Raw genomic sequence first — 25,831 nt, 5'->3', positions numbered from 1 at the left:
GTCCCTGAAAACGTTACAGAAAAAGCAGTTGAGACCGCGGGTTTGCTGCGAACGTTCGACTAAACCTCGCGTTTTCTTGAGGCTGTACGCGTAGCATTAGCCAAGCCGGCGCTTTTAAAGTCTAGTTATTAGACTGGTCGTGAATAGGTGACTTAATAACAAAAACAATCTAGATATCGAACTGGTTGAACCATGTTGTTGAATCATACTTAGAACATAAAATGACATACCCAGAATTGTTGTTTAAAGGTTTTCACGGATATCGAAGCTCAAAATTTATTTTTCCCAGAAGTCACTTCTCTACCCACAATTCATTTCATTTCACGTAGTCAGCCAAGTCATGAATCAGCCAGTTTAATCTGCGAAACGAATAAGACAAAAATTGCTTATGAAGATGTCAATGTTAAACTTTATAGATGGTAGCCAAACTCTTCTGTCGTTAGTCTTATGAAAAGCTGAAAGTTTTTACGCTGGTTTTATAGCAACAAATTTGCAGGTTTTCAAGTTTTCATCAAACCTGGGGTAAAAAAAAGCTGTCTCACCAACTCGCTGTAAAAGAACTCATTTACAACAGTTTGAAGTACCGTTATAATTCGATTAACCCCCTCTTCTCGACTTAAGCATAACCTTTTATTCATTTACCAACTGCTCATAAAAACACAATTCCAGTATCTAAAGAGAGCTTAGTGTGTAGGAGATTACCCCCCCCCCCCCCCCTCCTGCAAAATTGATAAGAAACCCAAATTACTCCGTGTTTCTCCTGTTTCCTAGGCTTCCTGTTTTCTTTCATTTCTAGGCTTCCTCCTTGCCTTAATGAGCTTCTAACATTTCAGTTGTAGGCATGGGACGGACCATTTCCTTTTGGATAAAAACTGGTTCTTTGTTACTAATGTTCTTTCTTATCCTTTCCAGGCAATGAAAGTTCTCCACCTCCACCGTCACCATACGAGGAAAACAATTCAACTCAACAAATCCGCAAGCCACAAAGCCCGTTGCCTCCCATTCGCCCATCGCCATATAACGATGATGGAAGGTAAGTGAAATTGTTTAACCGAATCACGTGGTAGAATATGTTTTATGAGTGAGTAAGACAATTCCACAAGTGCTGTAGCTAGTATGAAAGGGGGTGGGGGGCATTGCATGATGACATAGACAAATGGGCACTTCCACCAACAATAGACATGTAATACAAAGCCTATCATTCAGAATTATTTGGGGCACAAACCCCTTGCTCTCTACCCCTTACAGTCAATACGGGTCTGAATAAGACAAATTATGTGTAGCAAGTAAGTCTCAATTGAGTAAGCAGAAGCGAACGCTGTAGGGGCATTCATTGGCGGAAATTATGGATGGGAGGAGGCAGGCTATTGTTTGCAGTTTGTCACGATTAAGATAATTTATCCATAAGTATGTGATGTTTTCAAAAACCTAAAATTCTGGGCTAAAATGGCCTAGACCATACCATATTGGGTGATCTAGGCCCTTTTCTCAAATGCCTGATACATCTGCTGGTCTCTTTTAGGTCTGTGTCAACGTATCTCTCAGACGCTGAACGTGTTTGGTCACCAGTCATCGCCCATTGAAGCTTTGAAGAATTGGGAGGGCCTCGCAGAGATGTCCTTACAAGAAGGGAGGCACTAGAGAGGAGAGAGCCTCAAAATGATGCTTGTGAAGAAAATCTGCGTGAATTTTGATGTTTTTGAAACAGTTCATTACGATTATGTAAATAACATACAAGTGACAATTGATCTCTCCAAGAAGATCATAAGAGTAAAGGGTTTTTCTATGGTAAAAAGATATGTCAAAATATCTTAGGTGCATTGCAAGAAGGAATAAGCCAAGAGGAGAGAGCTTTGAAGGCACAATCTTCCTAATTAGACCATTAGAAGAAACGCTTGTGTACCCATCCTTCTTGGTACATCTTAGATACATTTGGAAAGACAACAGGGAATAATCTTTACGTACATCAATAAGACTAAAATAAGATCAAAATTCTCTACTGATTATCCTCAAGAAAAGATCGACTGTAATTGTGTTGCTGTTTTTAGGATTCCTGTTTTGCGACAGTCAAAGGAAAGACATGTATATCATGATCTTAATGATACTGTCTTTGTAAATATATTTTACATTTTAAGATTGTGTATATAATGTGGTTTCCATAGCTCTCTATTTGCAACACCATTGATTGGACACCATTAGCACTTTTCTGCTCTCTACCACGCCATATATAACGAATCCTCCTTTATCAACCGAGCCACCCTAAAATAACCAGTTTACATATCACTAAAAACATTTTCATTTTCTATTCTCTCGTCATTATCCATTCTTTTTAAAGAGGAAGAGAAAATATTGTTTAAGAACAGTAAATGCTTGTAGTAACTTTTTTTGAAGGAAAGATTGAATCTATGATCTCGCCTGTTAGCAAAGTTTGACAAGCAACCCATCGAGAGAGAAAATTTAAGTTCAGACAGGATGATTGCTGATACTTTCAATCATTTCTGGCTATAAAGAGCAATCACGATCATTTTTACAAGTCTCTTGTATATTGATTCTTTCCATTATTTTTTCTTGAAAAGATTCATCAGAACTGATTGCAGAATGTGAATAACTGTTGAATGTTTGATTGTAGATTCATATTATTTGTATAAAAAATTCTTGAAGAACTTGTTTCTCTATGTTTTAAAACCTTCATTTGACTCATTCTGGTTGTTTGCCTTCCTGACCTGCACAATTAAAGAACTACGTTTTTTAAACCCCGGGAAGCAACTAAATATATCAAAACCCATGCAGAGAGAATATGAACATTTTTTTGCAGTACAGAATTTGAAAATGGCTTTGAAAAAAGCAAACATTTTACAACATACTAACAGCTTTTTCGTCTGACACTCCTCAGAGCATAAAACGTCAGAATAAGGGTCTGAAAGAAATAGGCCAATCAGAAAAACGCAAGCACAAGACCGGTATAGTTGACCAATCAGTGCCGCGTGCCTAAAGAAAAATTACCATTGGAGTCCAAGAGAGAAAACGAACTCCTTCTGTGTACACAATGACGGCTTTATTTGTATGTAGATCGACTCTAAACTGCTAGATGGAATAGTTCAATAGCTATTCCAAAGCAGATCTCCAAAACAGAGAGAATAGTTCAACAGCTGCCTGATGATTGCATTAATCGTTTCCCAAACAATTTCCAAAAAGCATGATTGACTATAATTTTTGCTTCTTGGATTGAGCTCTACCTAAAGACAATTTTTAACAATTAAAACAGTTTTTGAGAAAAATTTCTATTGTCATTCTGTTCCTGTGAAGCGGAGCTGTGGAGGAGCGTTTCTATTGACAACGGCGTATTTCTTGTTGCCAAGCCAATGTCAAGATATTACAAGTTGCAGGAAAGCAAGAAAGTTGAGGATCTCCATTTGTTTTATATTTTAAATATCAAGATGACATCTACAGAGCCTATGTATTGTTCTCAACAGATAAAGATACCACCAGAGTTACCAAATATATTAAAACAGTTCACAAAAGCAGCGATCAGAACACAACCAAAAGATGTTTTGCAGTGGTCTGCAGCGTAAGTGATTATAGGCCTAAAGCCGGGCCGGGCCTAGCCTTGCTCGTTTTAAACATTATTTTATGATCTATGGGATCTTCAGTGGTGATTTCAGAACGAAACACGTTTTTTCAATAATTTTCTTCCAAAAAATACATGTCAAAGCGATATTTACATATTCTCAAAAAATCGCCGACGAAACTTGATCCAGTCCAGCTAGCATTTGAACCCCATATCAAGGAAAAACCTGTTCTACTCAAGATAAGTTTGTAAAATTATAAGGCCTTTTCAGTAATTTCAAAATCTATTCTGCGACTTGTGATGAATAATCTCATGACAAAAAGACAAATGAGGTGAAATAGTAGTTATCTTATTCAGTCAAAAACATCAAAACCACTGAATTATCATTTACTTTACCATTATCAACTACAAAAGAAGAAAAATGGAATTAATAACCAGTCAGAAATACAATTATAAAAAATAATGACTCATTTTGAAGTCTTTGTATAAATCAGCAAATTCTATGTCTTAAATTATGTATTTATTCCTTACTATTTTTCAACTACATTTGAAAAAAATCTAGTCAAACTTCTGGTAAAAATTGGTTCCCATGGTTAGGATACACTAATTTTTTATAAGAAACAAAGGTCTATGTTGAGTACTCCAGTTTCTTAATATTCTGGAAATTTGATTACTCGTTGTTTCTTAAGAGTTTCTTAATTATGATGTCATGAATGATGTTATGAAATGTTCATGACCTTTTTGTCACGTCAAGAGATTCGCTTATGTTCGATGCTGTATTTAGATGTGGGAAGTATATTTTTATCCCTTATGTCTTAAGTTCTAGGCCAACAGGGCAATCATGTTCTTGGATTTTACAAAATTTTGATGTTCTCAGTTTTATCATGATTTAAAAATTTCTTAACTTTTTGCTTTGATTATAGAAGTTTTTTAATTTTTTCTGACTGTCCAGTACTTGTTTCTAATTGCCAGTTTTTTAAAATAAATTGTAGTGGTGCAAACTGAGGTTTTTGGGAAATTTTATAAGCATCTGCCCCCTTGCATTGTTTTAACTTGCTCTAAATTAGATCATTTTATGGCTTCCAGGTACTTTGATGCATTAAATAAAGGGGAACAGCCTCCAGTAAAAGAGAGACTAGATTATAAACTCGGCCAACCACTGGATAACCCAGTAACAAAAGGGGCACTGGCTGTTCTCCACAAGCAGGTAAACTTGTTGCTTTATTTTCTTCCATTTTTAATTTTTATTTCCTATAAATATAAAAAAAAACTTTGAAAGGTATATTTTTGTCAGGAATTTTGTGAGGAATAATTTTTTTCAAACTAATGATTTATGGTTAGTTTTAGTTCTTCGCACTATTTGCAGTTTTTTGTTGTGTTTTCCTATCTGGGATTTGTTTAGAATATTATGAAAATTTCCAAAATATTTTATCAACATCCATGACCCTATTTACAGCATAAAGAATTAAAAGTTGGAATATTTTTTAAAATATAAATTAAATCTCAAAATTCTGCATAGTTTAGTCAAAAAAGAGTATAGGTAAAAGTAAACTGGCTATCTATGAAAAACGCATCTCTGATTCACACATGAAAACAGAAATAACTTGATGTTTAAAAACAGAAATTAGTTGAAGACATTTAGCTTCTTCATATAATCCTTTATTTTCCTTGATTTTTTCAAAAGCAACGATCTGAATGATAGATAAGAAGATGTGTAGTTTCTCTAAACAAATCTATCCACTCCTCGGAAATCAAGTTGAGGTGCAGGAGTTGACAGAGCAATGGCATTGACAAAGATTATTATCATTGCTTGAAAGCTAAAAGCTCTTGCTTTAAACTAAATTTTTTTGTAGCTTGGAAATAAACCAGTTGTTGAACTTTGCAAAGTTGAAGAAAAATGGAATGCATTGTGTTTACCAAAAACGAATTTGGATGAAGTTATGAGGTATTTATTATTAAGTTTATGTACTGCTTTTTACATCTTATAAGCAAAAGTATTTCTTTAAAAATAAACCATTTTTTTCAAAATTTTAATTTGTTTGTCGTGAGTCTTTTTCAGTAATCACAATCATTTATTTATCCATAGCCTTATAAATCAGAAATGGACAGAAGTTTCTTTGGATCATATAGCAAAATTTTTCTTTGAAGCTAAAGCACATATTTCTGAAAAACGTTTTTAAGAGTTTGAGTTGAAATTTTTCGCATGTTCATCTTATGAATCTTTTTCAAATTAATTATTTTCTAGGTTAGGAAGTTTTGGTGAAGAATTCAACTGGCTACAATTTTTGGCTTTGGCCTGCAGTACTATAAACTCGGTAAGTTAATTCCTAAAAAAGAGTAAAATCCTCAATTGACCTAACAAGGAACAATACTCTTAAAACCCAATGCTAAAAAACTAGTGTCCAAAAAACAAGCGCAGATAGTTTTTTCAACTTACGAAAACATGTCTCGTGGCACATTTATTTGTTGATGTTTGTTTTCCTTGTTACCCTTTGTTCCTCCTCCTACTTGACCTTTTTTCTCCCTCGTGTCACAGCCCCCTACATTTTCACATTCTCCTTCCCACTTGTCATGATAAGCATCTCTCTCCAACAAGCATGATGTCTACAATGCAGGCTAAATGCACAATTTCACCATAAAAAGTCCCAGGCCAGCCATGATTCTTATGCCCCCTTCTAACAACCCCTATTAATTTCTATCACCCTTTTCCTCTTCTTTCTGCTTCCCACTTGAAATACTTATTCTCTGTAGTATTTTGAAAAGCAATTTTGATGTCCCAATGCAATTTTTAACCTTTTTCACTCCCCCTTGTATTTTCCAAAGAAGGACAATGGTTTGCAGTTTCCACTAAACGTATAAAAGTTTTGAAGACAATTTTTGATATGATAAACTCTATGTTTCTCGAACAGAACCTGACCTCAACAATGCAAACGATATGCGACATGATCACAAAAGACCTTGAAGGGGGACCATCAAGAATATCATTTAAGAAATTCAAACTATTGTACACGTACCTAGCTGAAGTTGATGGTGACATCTCTGCAGAACACGTGGCTTCTGTTCTCGAGCATTTGTCATCTGACGCGTGAGTCTAAAAAAGAATTTACATGTTTTGCCATTTTTCTTCCTTTAAAAATGATCAGGTTTTATAGACGCCTGATCATAAGTATTTGAGAATTGAACACAACATTTCAAGCAAGCCCAATAAAGATGACTCCTTTTGCCTCCTTGTGGCCAATTCTGAAAATTCGACTTTGTCTCTTCCATATTCATTGATCACCAGATAGAAAAGTTAGGCCTGTCATGGAATTTTTTCTACCCATCAACCTTGAACAATTATTGTCTTACCAATCCATGAAGGGTAAAAGAACAATCCGGAGAGGTACCATGTTTTGTTTGATGCCATATTTCTAGGAGAGGGTTCCCTGACCTTGGGCGATCTGTAATTCGCTGAAGCAGTCAAAAAACTCCTCGACGTGTATGACACGAGGTTAATCGGATTATCCGAACCCCGGGTAAACGAAGCCACCAAAGGCGTGGGGTGTTTCATACTTTCCAAGCAGCGTACAAGATTTTGGGACAATAGGATTTTCGGGATTTTTCGGGGGTTTTTCTCGAAAACCAAAGGATTTTTTCAAAGGTGTACGAGACTATCATGAAATGAAAACCTCTCGACCAGAAGCCACGACAGACTTATTGGTAATGGAGGCCCGCTAGTATCATTAGGGGGCTTGAATTTCCTTAGAAGATTTCTCTTCGGTGATTGGTAGGTTTAACTCATTGGCGTCGCCAGGTCGAAAAAACTGGGATGGACAAAAACAAATTTTCTCGGCCACGCCCTACAGACTCATGGAAAATCCTTTTTTTTAGTATTTTTATCTTTTTGAAATTTTTGGACAAGCAACTTTTTCAAGCAGATTCAACGGATTTCGAGATATTAGGATATCGACTTTTGGGGAAACTGGGGTGGACCTGTCCACTCCAGTCCACCCCATGGTGACGCCACTGTTTGGTAACCCTCATTTGACCACTCCTTGTGTTCCCACTCCTTAAAGAAAATCTAGTGGTAAACAAAAAAAAAAGTAAGCCCCCTCTTTTAAAAGACATTTTGACTACGTTAGGTTTGTCAACGTTTTTTTGTTGGGCTACCCTTCTTTCATTTCTGTTGTTGATAGCATGATAGGTCAATGTTTATGAACCCCCAAGCCCCGTTAAGAAATCTCGTGCACCTTGATCGATAGTCGTTGCATTTTTCCACCTGTCAGCGATCAATGCCATAACTTGTAGAACATTTGTGATTTTTCAACCTTTTGCGTGCATCTATTCCCATACCCTTCAAACAATGATACTAATTAACTATCAAGCGGGGAAGTTAAGACATACTTTTGTGACAAATTATGTAATCACAATTGGTTTAACTTTTTAGTGTTTAATCAACAATGTTGAAAGGGATGGGGTGTGGTTGGTATATTGGAATTTCGGAAAAGAAACGAAAGACACAAAATGTAGCGAAATACATTACCATGGGTACCAAAGCCCTAGAAATTGGAAAGAGAATAGAGAAAGAGAAGAAAAAGCAGACAGGGTAGTGGAAGAAAAAGAGAGAGAGAGAGAGAGAGAGAGAGAGAGAGAGAGAGAGAGAGAGAGAGCGAAATAGGCCTTTCAATGCCCCTTCCCTCTCTATATATTTCTCTCAACTCTATTCCCCTCCAAGTTTCTTAGGCTCTAGGACCCGGGGTACCCATTCATTTTAGCACTATGCATTCCTTCTTCCTTAAATATTGTTGACAGCATGAGAAACACGGTTTTTCTATCTTCCAGCGATCGACAGCAAGGCAAGGTTGGACCAGGGAATTTCATGAACGATGCATGCCCGAGACTTGCACCCGAATCGTCTTGATGTGTCTTTATTTATTTTTATGTTGTAAATACCATTTCGTATATATTGATTTGAAGTTTTATTTGAAGTTCTATCTCGTCATTTTTTGTAGATAGTATCAGACGTGTATTCCAGCTATTTGGCTTGAAAATCTTATTTCAATGTGTTTTTCTGTTTGTTTTTTCGATTAAACAACAAGCACCTAATATTCCGGGACACCAATAACATCAAAGAATTTCGTCTTTGTGCAAAAAATGGTTTACAGCTCCAGACTAAAATCACCGCTCCTAGAGGCATAAACTTACTAAAACATCTGCTCCTAGAGTTATTGCCTACAACTCCAGACTAAAATCACCGCTCCTAGAGTCATAAACTTACTAAAACCTCTGCTCCTAGAGTTATTGCCTACAACTCCAGACTAAAATCACCGCTTCTAGAGGCATAGACTTAGAAACCAGGGGCGCAAGGAGCTCGTCTCCCCTCATGTCAGAGGTACCCCTTTTTTGCCTACATGTGCTGGCCCCTTCTTTGAAATGTTCCTACTTTTATGCTTATTCCCCCACGCCTGATTTGGTATCAATTCACTGTTAAATACTGTTAAATTCGCTGTTAAGTACATTTTTAACTGTCACTTCAGTGGTTTTGTGGTCAGGAGGGTTGATAGGCCAATGACCCTTCAGTTTAGAAAATTTTCGGTTTTAGCGCAAAATTTTTTGCGAAATATTTCTAACACAGTTGTCCTGGACAAGGGACGCCGGATAATTGGGTCGCGGGGGGTTCAACCACCCCTGTTGCATTTTGATAGGAAGGAAAAGAGGGGCCAGAGTGCTGTTTTCATTAAAGTGCCCTTGAAACCGGCCATTGGCAATAATCAGAGAGATTTCTATGAAATTCTTATTGTAGTGCCTAATTCATGACGACATTTCTCAAAACTTGTACCAATTCCTTATTCCAAAAGTTAGCCAAGATATCTACAGAAAATTGAAGTAAATTGCAGGTCGTGGAAGGAATTAGTAGAAGCTGGGATTTGTCTTTCAAATACCCTTCTATTCAAGCCCTCTTGCCCTTTAGTTGTTACGGCTTCCCTGTCCTGGACTGATACTTGGCTATTCGCGTTTTCTATTCTCAGAAAATCTCTGGCCTTCTTTAAAAATCAATCACATCTTTGGTTCTGTTTTCATACTTCTGAACAGGATAAATTTATGACATCTTCATCTCACTCGAGTCTGCTATGACGTCCGCTTCCTTATAAAAAATAAAAATTGTATCGAGGTTTTCTTAAAGAATTCAGGTAAAGGTTTTCTCGTATTTATTTCGCTTCATCAATGAAACTTCTTTTCTTCAATGACTGTAATCTTCAAGGATTATTTAATGAGAAACAGAATTTAATCCTAGATGTTTTTGCTTATTAATTTGTTGATTTCAATCAATAAATCTCAAAATATCAAGCAAAGAAATTTAAATTGATTCTATTTGGAATATGAACAATATTTGGCTTATATTGAAAAAAGTTCTGTAGCAACAATCTCAAATACCTAGGCTGTAAAAGTAAATCAAGATGTGTCACAAAAATAGCTGTTCGAAAATGCTATTCTGTTAAGACAAAATTGTAAACGAAAGATGATATTTCTAAAGTATGACTGCAGTAGAAAGCTCAAACCAGAGAACTAGACAGATAAACATATTTTTCAGCACTAAAATCGCCTTTCGATAAGATATTGTTTTGGAACCAGTAATTTCTTATTAATTCGTATCTTGTTGAACTTAGGCATGAAAAATCTCACAAAACGAATATCATGGAAACATTTTGTGTTTAATTGAAAAAGAGTTACAAAATTATCGACAGCAACCTGGAATTAATTTTCTAGCAAAAACAGATGCATTTGTTAAGACTAAAATAATAACTGTTCCACAATGAAGGAGATGTACTGCGCGTTGACTGTTCGAACAAAAATGTAATGTAAACAAATTCCTGGAAGGGCCTAAACTCCTTCAGTCTACCTCTAGCAAAATATCACCGCATACTGCCGAAAGATTTTGGTAAAACAGCAACAAACCTTTGAATAATGAAGAACCATAACTTCAGCCCAAAGCGTGGGTAAATTTGTCGATTTTTTGCAATTTTTGAGTAAATATATCTTATCCTCGCAGCAACACAAGTGCACGTGTTTACAAATGTTCAGACATGCGCGCGCTGGGAATTGCCCAATGGGATTGGTTAAACAAAGAAAGCACAATGTGGTTATTCTCATTAGGCCAAGATTGTGACACTTGACAATTAGGTACACGTGAAACATTCTTTTGGGAGTGGAATCCCCGGAAGTGGATAACACCCCTGGCCCCAAAGCAAACTCATTCTGTCCTGCACGTAACGATGTGGGATCGAATGGAAAAGTGACTAAAGGCGGGTTTACACGATCGTTTTTCCTTAAATTTTTTTTCGATATTGGACCGCGATGAACGACAACGATCGTGTAAAAGGCTAAATTGCTGAAAAAAGATTGATGCTATCTGTCGTTTTTAATCCGCTTAATTGGCGATAATGATCCATCGCTGAAGATTTTATTTTGACTCCGGGTCAAAATAAAATCTCTACCATCATTTTTTTTCAAAGGGGCCGACAAATTCTGACGTCATGTCAGCCTCGGGGAGAGAATTTCGAGACTTTTTACTAAGTATTGGGGTGAAGAAAAGATTGGATTCATGCTATGAGAACTAAAATAGTCGGGGAAGGTAGTTAAAACGGGCAGGGGACTATTTTTAGATAAAAAGAGGTTCGGGTTTTACAAGTTTTCTTTGAGAATGGCCCGTCATTAGCTACACATTAAAGGTTTTGAGCAACAGAAATAGAGAACAATCCATCCAATAGACAAAATGCACAAATAAAAAATTATCTGGACCTCGCCGGGACCATAAAAATGTTCTGCGAATATTTCCCTAATTTTTTCGGCCTAAACTTTAGGCTTATTACCCTTTAGTCTAGCGGGTAAAGGTTCCAGAAAAGAGCCAGTGTTACTCTCCCTCCATCGCCCATCAATCACGTTGTCATCCAATCATTAAATGTGTAGCTAAGGACGGGCCATGCTCAGAGAAAACTTGTGAAACCCGAACCTCTTTTTATCTAAAAATAGTCCCCTGCCAGTTTAAACTACCTTCCCTGACTATTTTAGTTCTCAGAGCATGAATCCAATCTTTTCTTCACGCGAATACTTAATAAAAAGTCTCGAATTCTCTCCCCGAGGCTGACATGACGTCAGAATTTGTCGGCCCCTTTGAAAAAAAATGATGGTAGAGATTTTATTTTGACCCGGAGTCAAAATAAAATCTTCAACGATGGATCATTATCGCCAATTAAGCGGATTAAAAACGACAGATAGCATCAAACTTTTTTCAGCAATTTAGCCTTTTACACGATCGTTGTCGTTCATCGCGGTCCAATATCGAAAAAAAATTTAAGGAAAAACGATCGTGTAAACCCGCCTTAACTAAATAAGTTTTTTCCCAATATAACGGTGTCTCAATTATCAATTAAACATTTTTTCAACGAAGCAACATAAAAATTCCTCTAGATTTGCTAAGTTGAAAGCACTGAGAAGCTGTGCTTATCGAGCAGTGTCAATGTCCTTCCTCTGGATGTGCCCACACCTTGTGATTCCTAAGCCTGAAATTTCAGCAAGCTGTCGACTCTCCTGTATTTAGCACAGAAATATAGCATCAAAAAACAAAAACAACTCTGACAAAAACCATAAAAGCTTAAAGCAGTGCAAGAAATGTTTGGATAGGGGGTTAACTTAACCACAAACCACCCCCTACCCCCAATCCTATTGACCTTAAGAGCAACAACAGCGGTAATTGAGAATTAAACAAAGTATCTGGATGACAAAATTATCTCTGGAAAAAAGCTTTATATTCAAAATTATTTCAATTACAAGTCTTAAATAATATTGATCTCACACACTTTGCGCCAGTCTTACGCATTCGAGAAGGAAGGAAAATTACGAAAATACAATACAAAAAACACTAATTAAAAGTGATACGCACTAATTAAGGAGCAGAAACGTGACAATTAAGCTATATTTGTAAGCAATATAGATTGCATGTTAAATAAAACCCAATAAAAGAGGGAAATTATGACAGGATACTCAAATTTTGTATAAATGTTGAGCAGCTTCCTCAAACGAACAAAAAATTTAGGAGAGCTTTATCATCACTGGAAAGGGTAAGAATAACTACTTAATGGAACGATTGTTATTAGAAGAGCATTGTGGGAAGGGGCATCAGATCAGATTTCTTGTTTAACAGTTGTACTTTTTCACTATCGTTCGAACATGCCATTATGGCAAACGTAAGCAAATCACAATTGGTTATCATACAAATCTTAAGCCAAACATAATTCATTAAGCGCCAAAAATTGCGGGGGATTTATTTTCGATGAAGCTAGTTAAATAGTAAATAAATCCTATCAAATTTATCTAAACCAAAGTTTTATCGCACGGAAATTTTTCAAAATATAGAAAACTGTAATTTTTCGTTTTTACACGAGCTTTCGGCAATCTCTAAATCAGCTTTCTCAAAATCAAGAGTGCCAATTTTTTCGCATTTCCCCTTTTTGGCAAAATATCAAAAGATTCAGCAGAAATCAAAATATCGAAGCTCAAATATGTAGAGGTCAAAGGTTAGAATAGCGAAGTTCAAATACGTTGAGGGCAAAGGTCAAGGTATCAGGGCTCAAATATGCAGTAACTGTCCTAAAACGTTGGAACTGCAAATGCGCACTGACTCTCAATTCCAAGATTGTAGCTATTTCCTTCCCCATTTTTGTACAAACTCGTAACAATTTTGAACCATCCCTTTTCACCCCACGGCTGTCCCCACGAATTTCTGCCAATCCAGTATTCAGTGCCATCATTATCCACACCCCAACCAACAATGGATATGATATGGTTGATCATTGAGAAGAAATGGTATTCTTTGTAAACTCCGCCCTCATAGGCATCCAGTCCGCTTGTGGCCATTATACCACAGGCGATTGGACCACGTTTGTAGATCTCCGCCATCATTTTTTCACGTCCGTCAACCGAGCCTATGAAGGAAAATGTAAACATTCAGTGGCGGCACCAGTTATCGCAGATTGGTAGGGTTATGGGCGTGGCCATTGAGTCCTCGCCCTTTCTGCCTCGTTTATAATTTTTGTACCAGGTTAATTTTTTACGAGGTATTTTGCTAATGTTGTTAATTTTGTACCCTGCTTTGTACCTGGTTACTTTTCTTTAGGAAATATTATCTACCCCTAGCTAGCGCTTTTTAATTCGTTTTAAGAAAAGTAGTGACCCCCATACCTCCATACCCTCCCCCATTGGCGCTGCCACTGTATACACTTTATATAAGAATCAAATACATTCTGTGAAGGCTCAACTTTCTTACTTTTCAGTAATTCGAAGCTTGGGTGTTTTTAACATCGTTCTTAAGTTCACATTGCTTTTTCAATTTGCTTACACTTTCATTTTTTGTAAGATCACTAAATGACAGCTCTGGAAGAAATTTTAAAAGCATGCTCGATTTGCTGATAAAATTTGTTTTGTTTTGTAAATAAGAGAGAAGATTTTTTCTTCTAGCTTTTCATCTGAAGCTAGGCACGTTCTTACCATATTCTTTATTTATGGGAAAACTGAGCCTTAGTGTTCTTACATAAAAGAGTGATTATAAATTGATGGTTACTAAAATTCAATCAAGAATATTACAACTCAAATATCAGATTTTAATTTTTTAAGTCAAAGGCATAACAATTTCAATTCTTCACTTAATATTTACAGATAGCAATTGGCTTTGGGCCAGGGGTGCTGGGATGATATTCTTAATTCTAATGCCAAAAAAACTACATTGTAATTGTTCATACATTTTCTTTCCCCCTTTAACACTTTTATTTTTTCATCACATTGCGATCATTCAGACAGTCGTGAGTTAATTTTACAGGTTTTTCTCAGGGATAAAATTCACTGTTCATGAACCTCAAGCCCAAAAAGTGGCAGTATTGATAACTTGGTGAGGCAGTGTCACCATATGGGCTTCAGAATTTCTGTGACGAATTGGTGAGACAGAATTTGGGACATTTTTGTTTTCCAACTATTTTTGGCACAGCTACATCCAATTTGGAACAATTTACTTACCATACTCTCCTGCTTTCCATAGGGTGTAGTTCTGTATAACATGGCACTGACCAAAAGTGACACATGTGCCACATTTATTGAACGCAGTGCAACTTTGGTCCTTAGCTTGATAATTGTTGCATGTTTCATCTGGAATGCCATTTTCATGTGCATACTGATAAACCCCAAGCATACCTCCACCATGGCATGTTCCTGCATCAGCTGCAAGACAAACATAACAATCAGAGATGTAAATCTTTTTTCTAAGAGTGTTATCTATTTTGAATATTGGATACAAGATTTACAATCCCGGACAAAAATGGTTGACACTTTTCAAGGAAAGCTTGCATTTTCACTTTCTTTTCAAAAATAACTCCCCCCTCCCCAAATTCAATGTTGAATGCACGATTTTGAAGGAGAAATGATAGACCTCCAACATTGCTTTGGGGGGAAAGCTGGGATTCAATTTTACAGGAGCAAGGTAAAGTAGAAAGGGACAAAAATTGCATTTTGTCTCAACATTTTTGTCCGGGATTGTAGTTTAATTACAAATACTACATAAGGGACATACTGGATGCATTAGATTGAAAATAGCTTTAGTTGTCTTTCAAATATTTCTACATATAGTTTGCAGTTCTTACTTTGACATGGATATAATTGAAAGGTAGTTACTAGGTCTTCAGTTCCTCTAATCATATTCGGGTAGTTCTATCTTAATAAATCAATATTACTCAGGCAACATCCATACAAACCCCCATAAAGGTTTAGCATATACTATTTTCTAATGTGAACAAAAAGTACACTAATGGGAAGGAAAATTCTATAAATTAATCCCAGTATTTTTACAAGGCTTTCAAAAATCAGAACAGACGCAAAGATGACAATGACCTATTTTGATCCACAACTGGATTCATATATTTCCTAGTTTTGATTTTCCAATCTATGTTCTAATCTATACTCTGAAGTTTGTCAGATGAAAAGCTTGAGTATGTTTCGAAATATTTCATTTGTTTAAAAACATGTTTAAAAATGACAAGAGAAAAAAAATTCACTATGTGTCTTGTGACAATCATATGTTGTCACTGTGTGTTTTATGATTCAATCACATGTTGTCACCACCTACAGTATAGGGGTTAAGGAAGGATAATATTGGCACTTTACTCACCACAATCAAGAACATTTTGAACTGACAAAAGATTTGATGGCCAGGCACCTTTCCTCATAATGTTTATTCTGTCTGACATGGCACTTGTTGTCCCATGAGCCCAACATGACCCACAATATTGGGGAATGTGTTGGTTTCTTGTTTGGCTGACATAATTCCTTCCACTAACATTGCGCCAATCCCATGCCTTTGGAAGCTCATTTAGGCTCATCAACTCATGGGGCCTTGGAGTTTTGCTATATCAAATGAAAGAGAAAACTACAGTGTACCAAAGGAGTGCATGCAAAGAAAGTGAGAAAATCTATGTAATGAGATTATATTTATTTAAGCTTTGCCTTTTATAGTAAACAAGGGTTGACATTGAAAACTCCAGTTCCTTGAAGCTGTAGCACGTTTTTCAGTAATCTTCGCTCCAAGAAATTCTTAATTTCGATGTGATTAATATCAAATGAGATTAATTTCGATTTGATTCAACCTAAGACCAGAAGATAACCAAAAATTTTGTAAGAGCTTTCAAACAAATTATCTAGGGTATTTTCTTTTATTAACATTTGTTAATAAAATTTTTGATCGATGTTTTCATTATAATGTTTATGATCTTTAGTTTATTTCAAAGGAGGGCCTTTTCAGCACATGATAAGCTACCCTGGCTTGGATATACATATAATAACAAATGAGATGAAATAATGTATAAAGCTTACATTTTTTCTTCGATTCCTTTGTCAAATTCAGGCCTATAGCAAGGCTCTTTGTTGTTCTTCACTACTGAAAGAGCTTGGCAGATTGCAAGGACACAAAACAAAGAAATCAACCTGAAAAGCTCCATGTTTTCTTCCTCCTAATTTCTGGAAGCAGAGACGAATGTTTGAATTTTCAGGAAATGCTTCAAAAGAGATCTGGGGATAGTAATCATGTGACTGCATCACGCGCAGAGTCAGTCGACTCGTGATTAAAGGCGATGTCCCTAACAAAGAAATTAAATTTTCGCCAGGTGGATTTTTCAAATTAACTTTTGCATCCATTGTCTTCTGTTATGCAGAAGGGCCCTGAAATAAATTCCCAAACCTCTGCAAGCTTTCATAGAATTCGTTTCACCCACATTTTCATTCAGATCAGCTTACAAATTGAGGTTTTATATAAAGTTTTCAGCCCCCCTTTGAATTTTTTAAATAGGGGGCAATTTCCACCATTGACTCCCTTGTATAATATAGTTGGTTTAACATAACGAAGATAAACGTGGAACTGATATAGTTCTTTAGTTCTTAATTTTATCTTGGTTTAGCTAAAACGAAAAACATTTCTGTATATTGTATGTCACGAAATATTGTTGTTTGCAAAAGATATTTTTGACGAAGAGACCACACCCTTTTGATGGGGCGACTGCGTTTAAACGGTGTTCCGAATCATCCATTATGTAAGATAGGTTATTTAACCATCCATTGGATTTTAAAATTCACGGTATCGTACGTTTTGTGAACCATTCCGGATGCAATTGGTGATTCCCCCTGAAAGCTTTAAAAATCGTCGAGTCTCGTGAGTTCAGTTTATTCTAAACAAAAATGGCTGCCAGCATTGTGGGAGCTACGTTGTTCGTCTCGCTTTTTCTTCTTGGTCATGGCCTTAGACTCAACAAAGAGCCATGCTATCGTCCAGAAATGGACAAAGACATAAAAGATGTCGTGTGAGTATACAGATTATTTTATTACTGCCATAAATGAAAGCCATTTGCAGGAATGTAAGCCTCACCCTCACGGAAACGATGATTTCTGACAAAGAAACAAAATGACCTCTTCACATTTGATACTTACCATGCAAGTAAAAGAATTTCAAGTTCTTACATTTCTCTTTGTCACAATTTCCATTCCTTGTTTCATCAAAGTATCTTTTCTTGCAAACAATCTTTTCGTGACACAGAATTTAAAATGGCTTTGCGAAAGCAAAGATTTTGAAGCACAATACTAAAGCTTTTCGTCTGAGACAGAGTATAAAACGTCAGATCATAGATCGAAAATTCTATGTTCCATGCATAACTGGGTATATATATATTTACCAACGTAGAGTTTTCGTTTATGTTTCTAAAAAGAAGCTCTTTAGCATTTGGTGTTTAAGAAATTTTGAACAAACTTTTAGCATTGAAGTTAGCAAAAATATTGAGAATTGCTAATCCCAAACTAATATTCTTTTGAAAAATTTGAAAAATCTTTTGAAACTGTAACTCAGCCAATTGACTGTAACTGCTTTTTTAACAAGAACTTCTTGTCATCAATGCAGTATGCATGCAGTGGAAGATATACTGGGGCAGTTGCCCCTTCCACACAGAGTTGAAACAAGTCTGGTGCCCCTTTTTGGAAATGGTTTGGTACAATTATTGTGAAAATTTCCTTTTGAACGTTCAAGGAGGGTCTTCTGTCTGTAGTTAGGGTCTGAAATTGTTGTATAAAGTGTACTTTCATCACCAATTTCTGAAAATTTATCAGCACCCCAACTACCAATTGCCCCTCTTTCAAATGTGTTCTTGATCCACCCCTGTATGCATGATCTCTAGGCAAATGACTCTTATTTTATCATTTTAGAAAGACACCACTGCCACATAAAGTTCTGAATGTAGAAGACCTACCAAAAGCTTGGGATTGGCGTGACATTAATGGTGTCAATTACGTAAGTCAAACAAGAAACCAACACATTCCTCAGTACTGTGGTTCATGTTGGGCCCATGGAACAACCAGTGCTCTTGCTGATAGAATCAACATAATGAGAAAAGCAGTTTGGCCGTCAGCACTTTTGTCAGTCCAAAACGTCCTTGATTGTGGTAAGATGCCTTTCCATTGTATATACAAATTTGGTGATGTCATAGGCAGTCCTATTTGTACCTTCTATTCTGAAGTTTGTAAGGAAAAAGTTTTTAAAGTAATAGAAATGGATAGACATCGTTTCTGTAAAATATGTCAAAATATGGTTTTTGGTGCCATAAAATTTGAAGATGGTACGAAATTGGGGAAACCTTGCAAACTGAACCACTTTACATCCAAATTTATACATGTCACTCTTCGGAGTATAAATCAGGTAATGGGTGAGAGTAAGCAGACAATTTAAATCAAGGTGTGGATTGAAAGCAACATAAAACATGTTTGAAAATTTTCTTTTCGGTCCCCCATAGATTTCAATCGGCCAGATAACCCTGCACAAATTACAATATAAAAGAAATTGGGAATCCTTTGATCATTTACTTTGGCCATATTTTCACAGTTAAGAAGGCTTTAGATAAAGAATATTTGGATATCTGACTGTTTTGGTGTGTAGATTTTCCCTTTAATGCAATCATCGGGCAATATGTTGGCTTGTTTCTGTACCATTGGTGCTTCAAGCATATTTGTTAACTAGGTTGTTATATAGTGACCAATTCCAGGTAGATCTATCAGATAGAAAGGGGCACCTTGGGGACTGCAAATCAGCACTGTAGCTCTGTTGCTTTACTTCTGAGGAGGCACTTTTTCCTGTGTCCCTGGTTTCTACATAATAAGAATGGATTTTAGGAGCCAGGATTGGAGGGTATTTGATAATGAGTTGATATTGGCGCCACTCCTTTCAGGTGCTTGGAAAAGGATGGAAATGCCAATTTTACAATTATAACACTATTACTATTATAACATGAAGAAGATAAGAGATAAATATAAACATATTGGGGGTGGCACACCCTCACACACCTCTGGTAAGCCCATCTCTGCCTTCAAATGCTCTTGGCAAATTAGATCATTCATGACAGCGTTACATCCACAGGTAATGCTGGATCATGCCATGGAGGAGGAAACATAGGAGTCTATGCTTACGCACACCAGAATGGTATTCCAGATGAAACATGCAATAACTACCAAGCTAAGGACCAGAAATGCCTTCCGTTTAACCAATGTGGGACATGTACCACTTTTGGCCAATGTCATGTCATCAAGAATTACACTCTATGGAAAGTTAGTGAATATGGTAGGTGAAGGTTATTTTTTAAGGAATTCAAGAGAAGCTTTTGTGACTTAAGCTGCCTATATGTGGTATCACTCTCACTGATTGTTGATTGAAAGATGGCTTATAAAAAGCAAAGTTCATTTTCTCCTTAAGGCTGATTTCCACGAGGCGAATTTCACAGCGAAATCGCTGATGAAGGCATCAAGGCTTGCGCAGTTTTGATTTTTGATTTCGCAGCGAATTTGCAAGAAAGTAGAAAAGAGTTCTACTCTTTCTCTGCAAAATATTTCGTAGAACCTAATAACCAGTCAAAGCATGGTAAATTTGCTTGATTTGTAAGAAAACAATCTTGGAACATTTGTCATGCATGCAGTTCTGAAAATGGGTGCCTTAGAGTTGAGTTTTGGGGGAAATTTTTATATAATTTCGCAGCGAATTCGCAGCCTCGTGGAAATCAAAGACAATTTTGAAGTGAATTCGCAGCGAATTCGGTGCGAAATTCGCCTCGTGGAAATCATCCTTTATATAAACAATTAGAATTGAGGCATACCTGAGATTTGGTATTTCAATTCATTCTGATAAAACCTTTTTTCACATCTACAGGTAGAGTTCAAGGACGTGACAAAATGATGGCTGAAATATACAAACGAGGGCCCATCTCATGTGGTGTCATGGCAACTGAATCCCTTGAGAATTACGCAGGAGGAATATTTCAAGAATACCACCTTACATCTGAAATCAACCATTCAATCTCGGTTGTTGGCTGGGGAGTGGAGAATGGCACAGAATTTTGGGTAGTCAGAAATTCCTGGGGGCAGCCATGGGGTGAACAAGGCTGGTTCAGATTGCCAACAAGTGCATACAAAGGAGGCAAGGGTAACTTCTATAATATTGGAATAGAACAAGACTGTTCTTGGGCTGTTCCAATTTTGCCCTAATGTAGGACTCAAAGAAATTAAACAAAAAAAAAACGATTTGACAATGTACTTTCTTATTTCTCATTATTATCAATTGTATGTTGCATCTTAAAGTTGAAATTTTGGAAATAAGAATTCCAAACTTTACCATGTTGTAATTTACTGTGCTTTTTGTTTATTTGTTTATTTTTCTTTTCTCTTGATAGGAAAATACACTGTTACTTTAAGTTATAACATAACAGCATGACAGATAAATAAAAGCCAAAAAATATTTGTGTGGTGTTTATATGAAACTGAATATATGATAAAAGCTAACTCGAAAAAAATTTTTTTTGCTTTTCATACTGCCTGTAATTTGTTGTTTTGCAAAGTGTCAAAAACCTCTATGACAAAATTAGCCTGTAAAACACAGACCAGATGATGAAAAGTGCAGACCAGAATGCTGTCATCTTACTGGTCACATTTCTGCAAGGAACACTTTCTTTATATAGCTTTTGTGCAATAGGGTTTGACCATGTGAATTGCATGGTCATGCATCGGACACTCCCACCTTGAAGAGACAGTCGTGCAGTGTCAATAGTTTTCACTTTCCGTTCGCGTGTAACATGAGCCTTGACGATCTGGACAGCTTCCCTATCCGAAGCCGGTTTATTAAAAGCAGGGACATATACACTTGAATCAGTGTAAAGTATGTTTACATAGACACCAACCGCAGATCTACCATGCCAGTCGCTTATGTTAGAATCCGGGCAAGGCATCCGGACAGTTTTGATATCCGGAAAAGTTTTATTGATCATGCGTTTGACTTCTGTAAAGAAACTCTGATCATTATAATCTCCAATAAGCAAGGTGTCCGGTTCAATGAACGACACCATTCCGTCTGCATGCCCGGTCGTATCCAAAGGGTCCGGAACGAATGCTATTGTAGCGTTGAGTGACTGCTCTAAACTGCGGACCAAGTCTTGTCTGGTTTTCAATGAACTAGAGTTGCTGTTTTTGAAGAACCTTTCTGAAACAACAGCTTTTCCATAATGATTGTCGACAACATTTCCACCGTCAACAGTCAGCAAATCATTTGAGACAAAGCCCGTTACACCACGGCTGCTTAAGAACTTTCTGAACGAACTATCAACAAATTTCGCATATGCTTTGGACAAGTACCCTTTCGGCTCAAACTTAAACTTTACCGGTCTGTTCGGATTCACAAAACCGAAATCCCGCGTCCATAAATCGATTTCTTCATTTGTGTATATGCATCTTGCGCTAGATAAGTTGAAATTCCGCTTATCAGATCCGGATCTCCATTGCTGCGGATACAAAACAACAACTTCGTCGTCTCCAGCTGCTATGCTTGCGAGATCGTTCGCAAATTTAGCAATATCGTTGACGTAATTTTTGTAGTAAGGATCGTAAGGCATTGAAACTAGAATTAAATGCTTCTCTGCCTCGACATTTGCCAATGAAAGCATAAAAATGCTGCAAATCGCGATAGGCCAGAAATCCATTGCTTACAACGTTTGGCAAGGTCCAAAACCAAGAATGCTTTTGTTTTGTCCAGGCATCTGGGTTTTGTTCCGGTTGTCAACAACAACAATGCTGTATACAAACAAACTTGATGAACAGGTTGTGATCAAATCAATTCACAAATTAAATTAATGAGGCCGTAGTTGTTCAAAACAATAAACAAACCTATTCGATTATCCTGATACCATTCATTTATACTTCTGCTCGGAGGCGCCACTTTGAAAACTAAAAAATACCATTGAAATTCCTCCAACCAATCAAACTCGGTTCCTTGAATTTGAGGCATTGGCTCGGCTTTGCAGACTCTACTTTTTCTCCTATTTTCAATTTTTTCAACAGAGTCTGCACGCAGGCTAAGGGACAATCGCTCTACGAAAATCTAAAAAAAATGGTGTGTTGTAATTATCGTACGTCACGTAACGTTATCTAATTTGCATGCAGTTTTGTTCAGCAGTTGTTGAAGAGAGTGAGAGAGTTACGTTGCGTTGACGAGTTACGTTGCGTTGACGAGTTACGTTGCGTTGAAGAGATACGTTGCGTTGACGAGTTACGTTGCGTTAAAGAGTAAAGTTGCGTTGAAGAGTTACGTTGCGTTGAAGAGTCGTGGAGTCCAAATTATGAAGAGTTAAGTTTGCGTTGTATATATTATTCTTTTGTAAGTAGCCTTGTTTAGTTGAGAAAATTATTGGAGTCAAGTTTGGAATTGCGTTGTATTCAGTTATGTGTTATCTGGTAGGATTTCATGAACCAGGGCGAAGAAACGAACCTTAAAAAAGGTTTGAGCATGTTCTAGATTGATATTTTTAAAAATATTTATTTAAAAAATTGTAAACCTGAAAAATTCGAATCACTTAGTTCAGTAACCAATTCAGAACGAGGGCATGTCTCATTCCAGAAACGAGGCTATCGCGTATCAGTAACCCTTTGACCAGCGGAGCTGTCTAGTTTCCATACTGCTCGACCTGATGACGTAATTAGTTTACCCTAAACCTAACCCTAAACCTAAACCTAACCCTAAACCTAACCCTAAACCTAACTCTAACCCTAACCCTAACCCTAACCCTTTACTTGAAATAATTAATCATGCTAATTTATGACTATTAATCATGCTTATTTATGACTATCAGGTCGAACAGTATGGAAACTAGACAATTCCTTGACCAGCATGTCTAAAAACATTTTCTTCGCTCTTGCAAAACATTAATCATAAGAAACTTGTACTCACAGTCTATAAAATTTAAAAATATGCACAGTTATTCAGCAAATGTATGAAAAGAAGAGACAACTTGCTGTCATAAGAGTTATAATACTAAAATTTCACACGAGCGACGTAAAGTCGAATGAGTGTCAGATGGCCTGTTTGACGAATACAAAGGCTGGATCGTGTGCATGACTTATAGCATGATTAAGTACACATGGAAATTGAGAGGGAATTTGTTACTTTTCTCATGCTTCTAGTCTCTTCTACATGATTTGTGCGTACGGGAAGTGCATCCAGGTTCTCGGCAGGACCAATTATGTATTTCGTCTAAATTTGATGGAAAAATGTTGGGGGAAAGATAATATTTTGGCAACGTACTTTTTTTGTGATGTAATCTTATGACCTTCAATCTACCTTAACGTAACCAAAAATTAGTCATGGGCGTTCCTTTGAAGTAAAATCGGCGTTCCTTCTGGTGGTAAAAAGGGCGTGGCCAAAAACATTTTGGTTTGTCGCTGGGGCTGTCATTGCTCTAAGATATGGTACTTGTGCTGGACAAACAGCATGACGAGGTGCGGGGACCAGTAGAGCTTTTTTTTGACGTCACACTTTAGAAATTCTGTTACTTTCAGTTTGTACACCCTGGGTACCAGAGCACCAGAGGGAGAGAGAGTGGGTCGAAACAATACGGCCTTCGTTGTTCGACCCACTGATAACCAGGGTATGACGGTAAGTGCCTGTTAAGAAGGTCTTTTCTCTTGCAGCAACAGTATGGTCAGGTAGGGTGGTATGTTCCTCTCACCTCTGCTTTTAGCCTCTCTGACATGAACCATACGTAAGAGGGAAGTGTCTGCTAGCGAGGGTGCTTGTCTTGGGCAACGTCATGATGAGGTGGCGTGCCAAGCGCCTTGAATTGTCTCCCTCGTCACAAAACAGAACGAGAAAAAGAAAACCGATGGGAAAATTTAATTATTTATCCCAGTTCAGTGCAGCTCAGCAAGCATCGATTTTTAGGAAATTTTTAAGGAACATGTCAGATTGGGAAAAGAACTGACAAAAATTAATTCATTTTCTTCTCTTTTTTACGCTACACAACAACCATGTAAATCCGTTTCACATCTGATGTTAGGCACATGGTTTATAATTAATTTCAAAACAAATCAGAAGTATATCAGACCATCGATATCGTAGAACCTGGAACCTCAACCTGACAGCGTGTGTACAGTTTGCTGAGCAATGGGGACTCTGGAGGGGTCTGGAGGGGGGTGAGGAGGGGGTCAGTGGCTGCAGTAACTGCTGTCTTTTGTTCCGTGTCAAAAATTTTATATGATATAAAAAAAAGGATTAAGGCAATAATCAGGTGATCAATGATTAAGTGATTAATCAGTCGTTATCAAAAATAGCAAAACTTGCACACAAGTTCGCGAAACCTACAATATTTTTTTAGAAACTTGAAACATTTTTCCACAGTCCGTCTTATTTTTGAATCAGCCATGCTTGCGTCCTTTATGCTTCAATTCAAAACAATTTTTTCTCAACTGGGAAAGTCATTTTCTTCGTTTACATATCAGGGACCATGTGCCAAGGCCATATATAACAGGGGATCCCCCGTTTCTTTTCTCTGTGGATGAAAGCTATGGTTAATTTGACATTGATATCTGCCCATGACGAAAGCACAGATTCCACCGCTGCGGTCTCCTCACGCGTGCCTCCGCATTGAGATTTTGATGTAACGACAGAATCAGAAAGGAGTGCGGTATTTTAAGCTTTAAAGCTGTGATGAACGCTAAGGAGTTAACCAGGCGACAGATTTTGGCCAGCCACAGCTGAATAAACAATGTACAAGGGGCGTGGCCTGCCATGAGTGCCTCGTTTTTACTCAAGACCCTTGACCCAACCTCGCTTTATGAGACATCTTTAACTCAACACACAAGTGTATGGAAAGATAGGATTGTAGCAAATATGAAACACCGCAATACGCCGAGAATAAACAAGAGTAGTGTATTTATTGTTGTTTATTCTCGGCGTATTGCGGTGTTTCATATTTGCTATATTTTTATCAACTTTTCGCCGCAAGAACTCCTTGGAGCCCGTCGAGCAGCCTGCTACAGTGACCTTTTCTTCATTCACACAAAGATAGGATAATCTGAAAAAGGCCCAGAGCCCCCAAGGTGTAGAGCTGGGAGGGGGCTTAGGGGGCTGAGCGCCTTTGCAAATGCCGTGCAGTTGCCCATTGCTACCTTTTGCTACTGTGTTTTTGAGAAATTCTTCGCGAAGGCCAATGTTTGTACTTTTTAAAGCAAACACCCGATGGTATGGTTAGAGCAAAGGTGAAAGTGTTCTAGTCCATCGTGCATTTAGTTGAATGCTGGGTATGGAAACTCTCAAATTAACTAACCCTGACGGTCAGTAAAAGACTTACGTTTAACTGTATGTGTATATCAATATCACCTTCGTGTATATGAAAATAAAAT

General features: G+C 37.1%; 4 protein-coding genes across 4 annotated transcripts in view; 3 read left to right on the top strand and 1 right to left on the bottom strand.

Annotated features, from left to right (window-relative positions):
* Nucleotides 1-2,655, top strand: part of LOC135690278 (uncharacterized) — a 45,934-nt gene extending 43,279 nt beyond the window's left edge. Inside the window, exons 37-38 of the mRNA XM_065207786.2 lie at nt 913-1,033; nt 1,523-2,655. Coding sequence (XP_065063858.2) covers nt 913-1,033; nt 1,523-1,583 — 182 coding nt within the window. The 3' untranslated portion in view covers nt 1,584-2,655. The remainder of the gene's footprint in view (nt 1-912; nt 1,034-1,522) is intronic.
* Nucleotides 2,656-3,365: 710 nt separating this feature from the next.
* On the top strand, nt 3,366-8,603 carry LOC135690281 (ropporin-1-like protein). The gene is made up of 6 exons (XM_065207788.2): nt 3,366-3,568; nt 4,655-4,775; nt 5,422-5,513; nt 5,814-5,883; nt 6,478-6,653; nt 8,390-8,603. Exons 1-6 carry the CDS (start codon nt 3,438-3,440, stop codon nt 8,466-8,468), a joined length of 669 nt encoding a protein of 222 aa, XP_065063860.1. The 5' UTR covers nt 3,366-3,437; the 3' UTR covers nt 8,469-8,603.
* Nucleotides 8,604-12,320: 3,717 nt separating this feature from the next.
* Nucleotides 12,321-16,627, bottom strand: LOC135690436 (cathepsin Z). The gene is made up of 4 exons (XM_065207997.2): nt 16,460-16,627; nt 15,759-15,994; nt 14,615-14,815; nt 12,321-13,530 (listed from the first exon to the last, which is right to left on the bottom strand). The coding sequence occupies exons 1-4, from the start codon at nt 16,582-16,584 to the stop codon at nt 13,196-13,198; spliced, it is 897 nt and encodes a 298-aa protein (XP_065064069.1). The 5' UTR covers nt 16,585-16,627; the 3' UTR covers nt 12,321-13,195.
* A 654-nt stretch (nt 16,628-17,281) lies between these two features.
* On the top strand, nt 17,282-20,794 carry LOC135690437 (cathepsin Z). The gene is made up of 4 exons (XM_089115424.1): nt 17,282-17,439; nt 18,332-18,567; nt 19,536-19,740; nt 20,323-20,794. Exons 1-4 carry the CDS (start codon nt 17,318-17,320, stop codon nt 20,651-20,653), a joined length of 894 nt encoding a protein of 297 aa, XP_088971550.1. The 5' UTR covers nt 17,282-17,317; the 3' UTR covers nt 20,654-20,794.
* The last annotated feature ends 5,037 nt before the right edge of the window (nt 20,795-25,831 follow it).

Source organism: Rhopilema esculentum, chromosome 1, assembly GCF_057945365.1.
Source record: "Rhopilema esculentum isolate cy_ngs chromosome 1, ASM5794536v1, whole genome shotgun sequence".
In the NCBI taxonomy this organism is placed as follows: Eukaryota; Metazoa; Cnidaria; class Scyphozoa; order Rhizostomeae; family Rhizostomatidae; genus Rhopilema; species Rhopilema esculentum.
The sequence above is the reverse complement of the archived record's forward strand: the minus strand, read 5'-3'. Positions and strand labels throughout refer to the sequence as shown.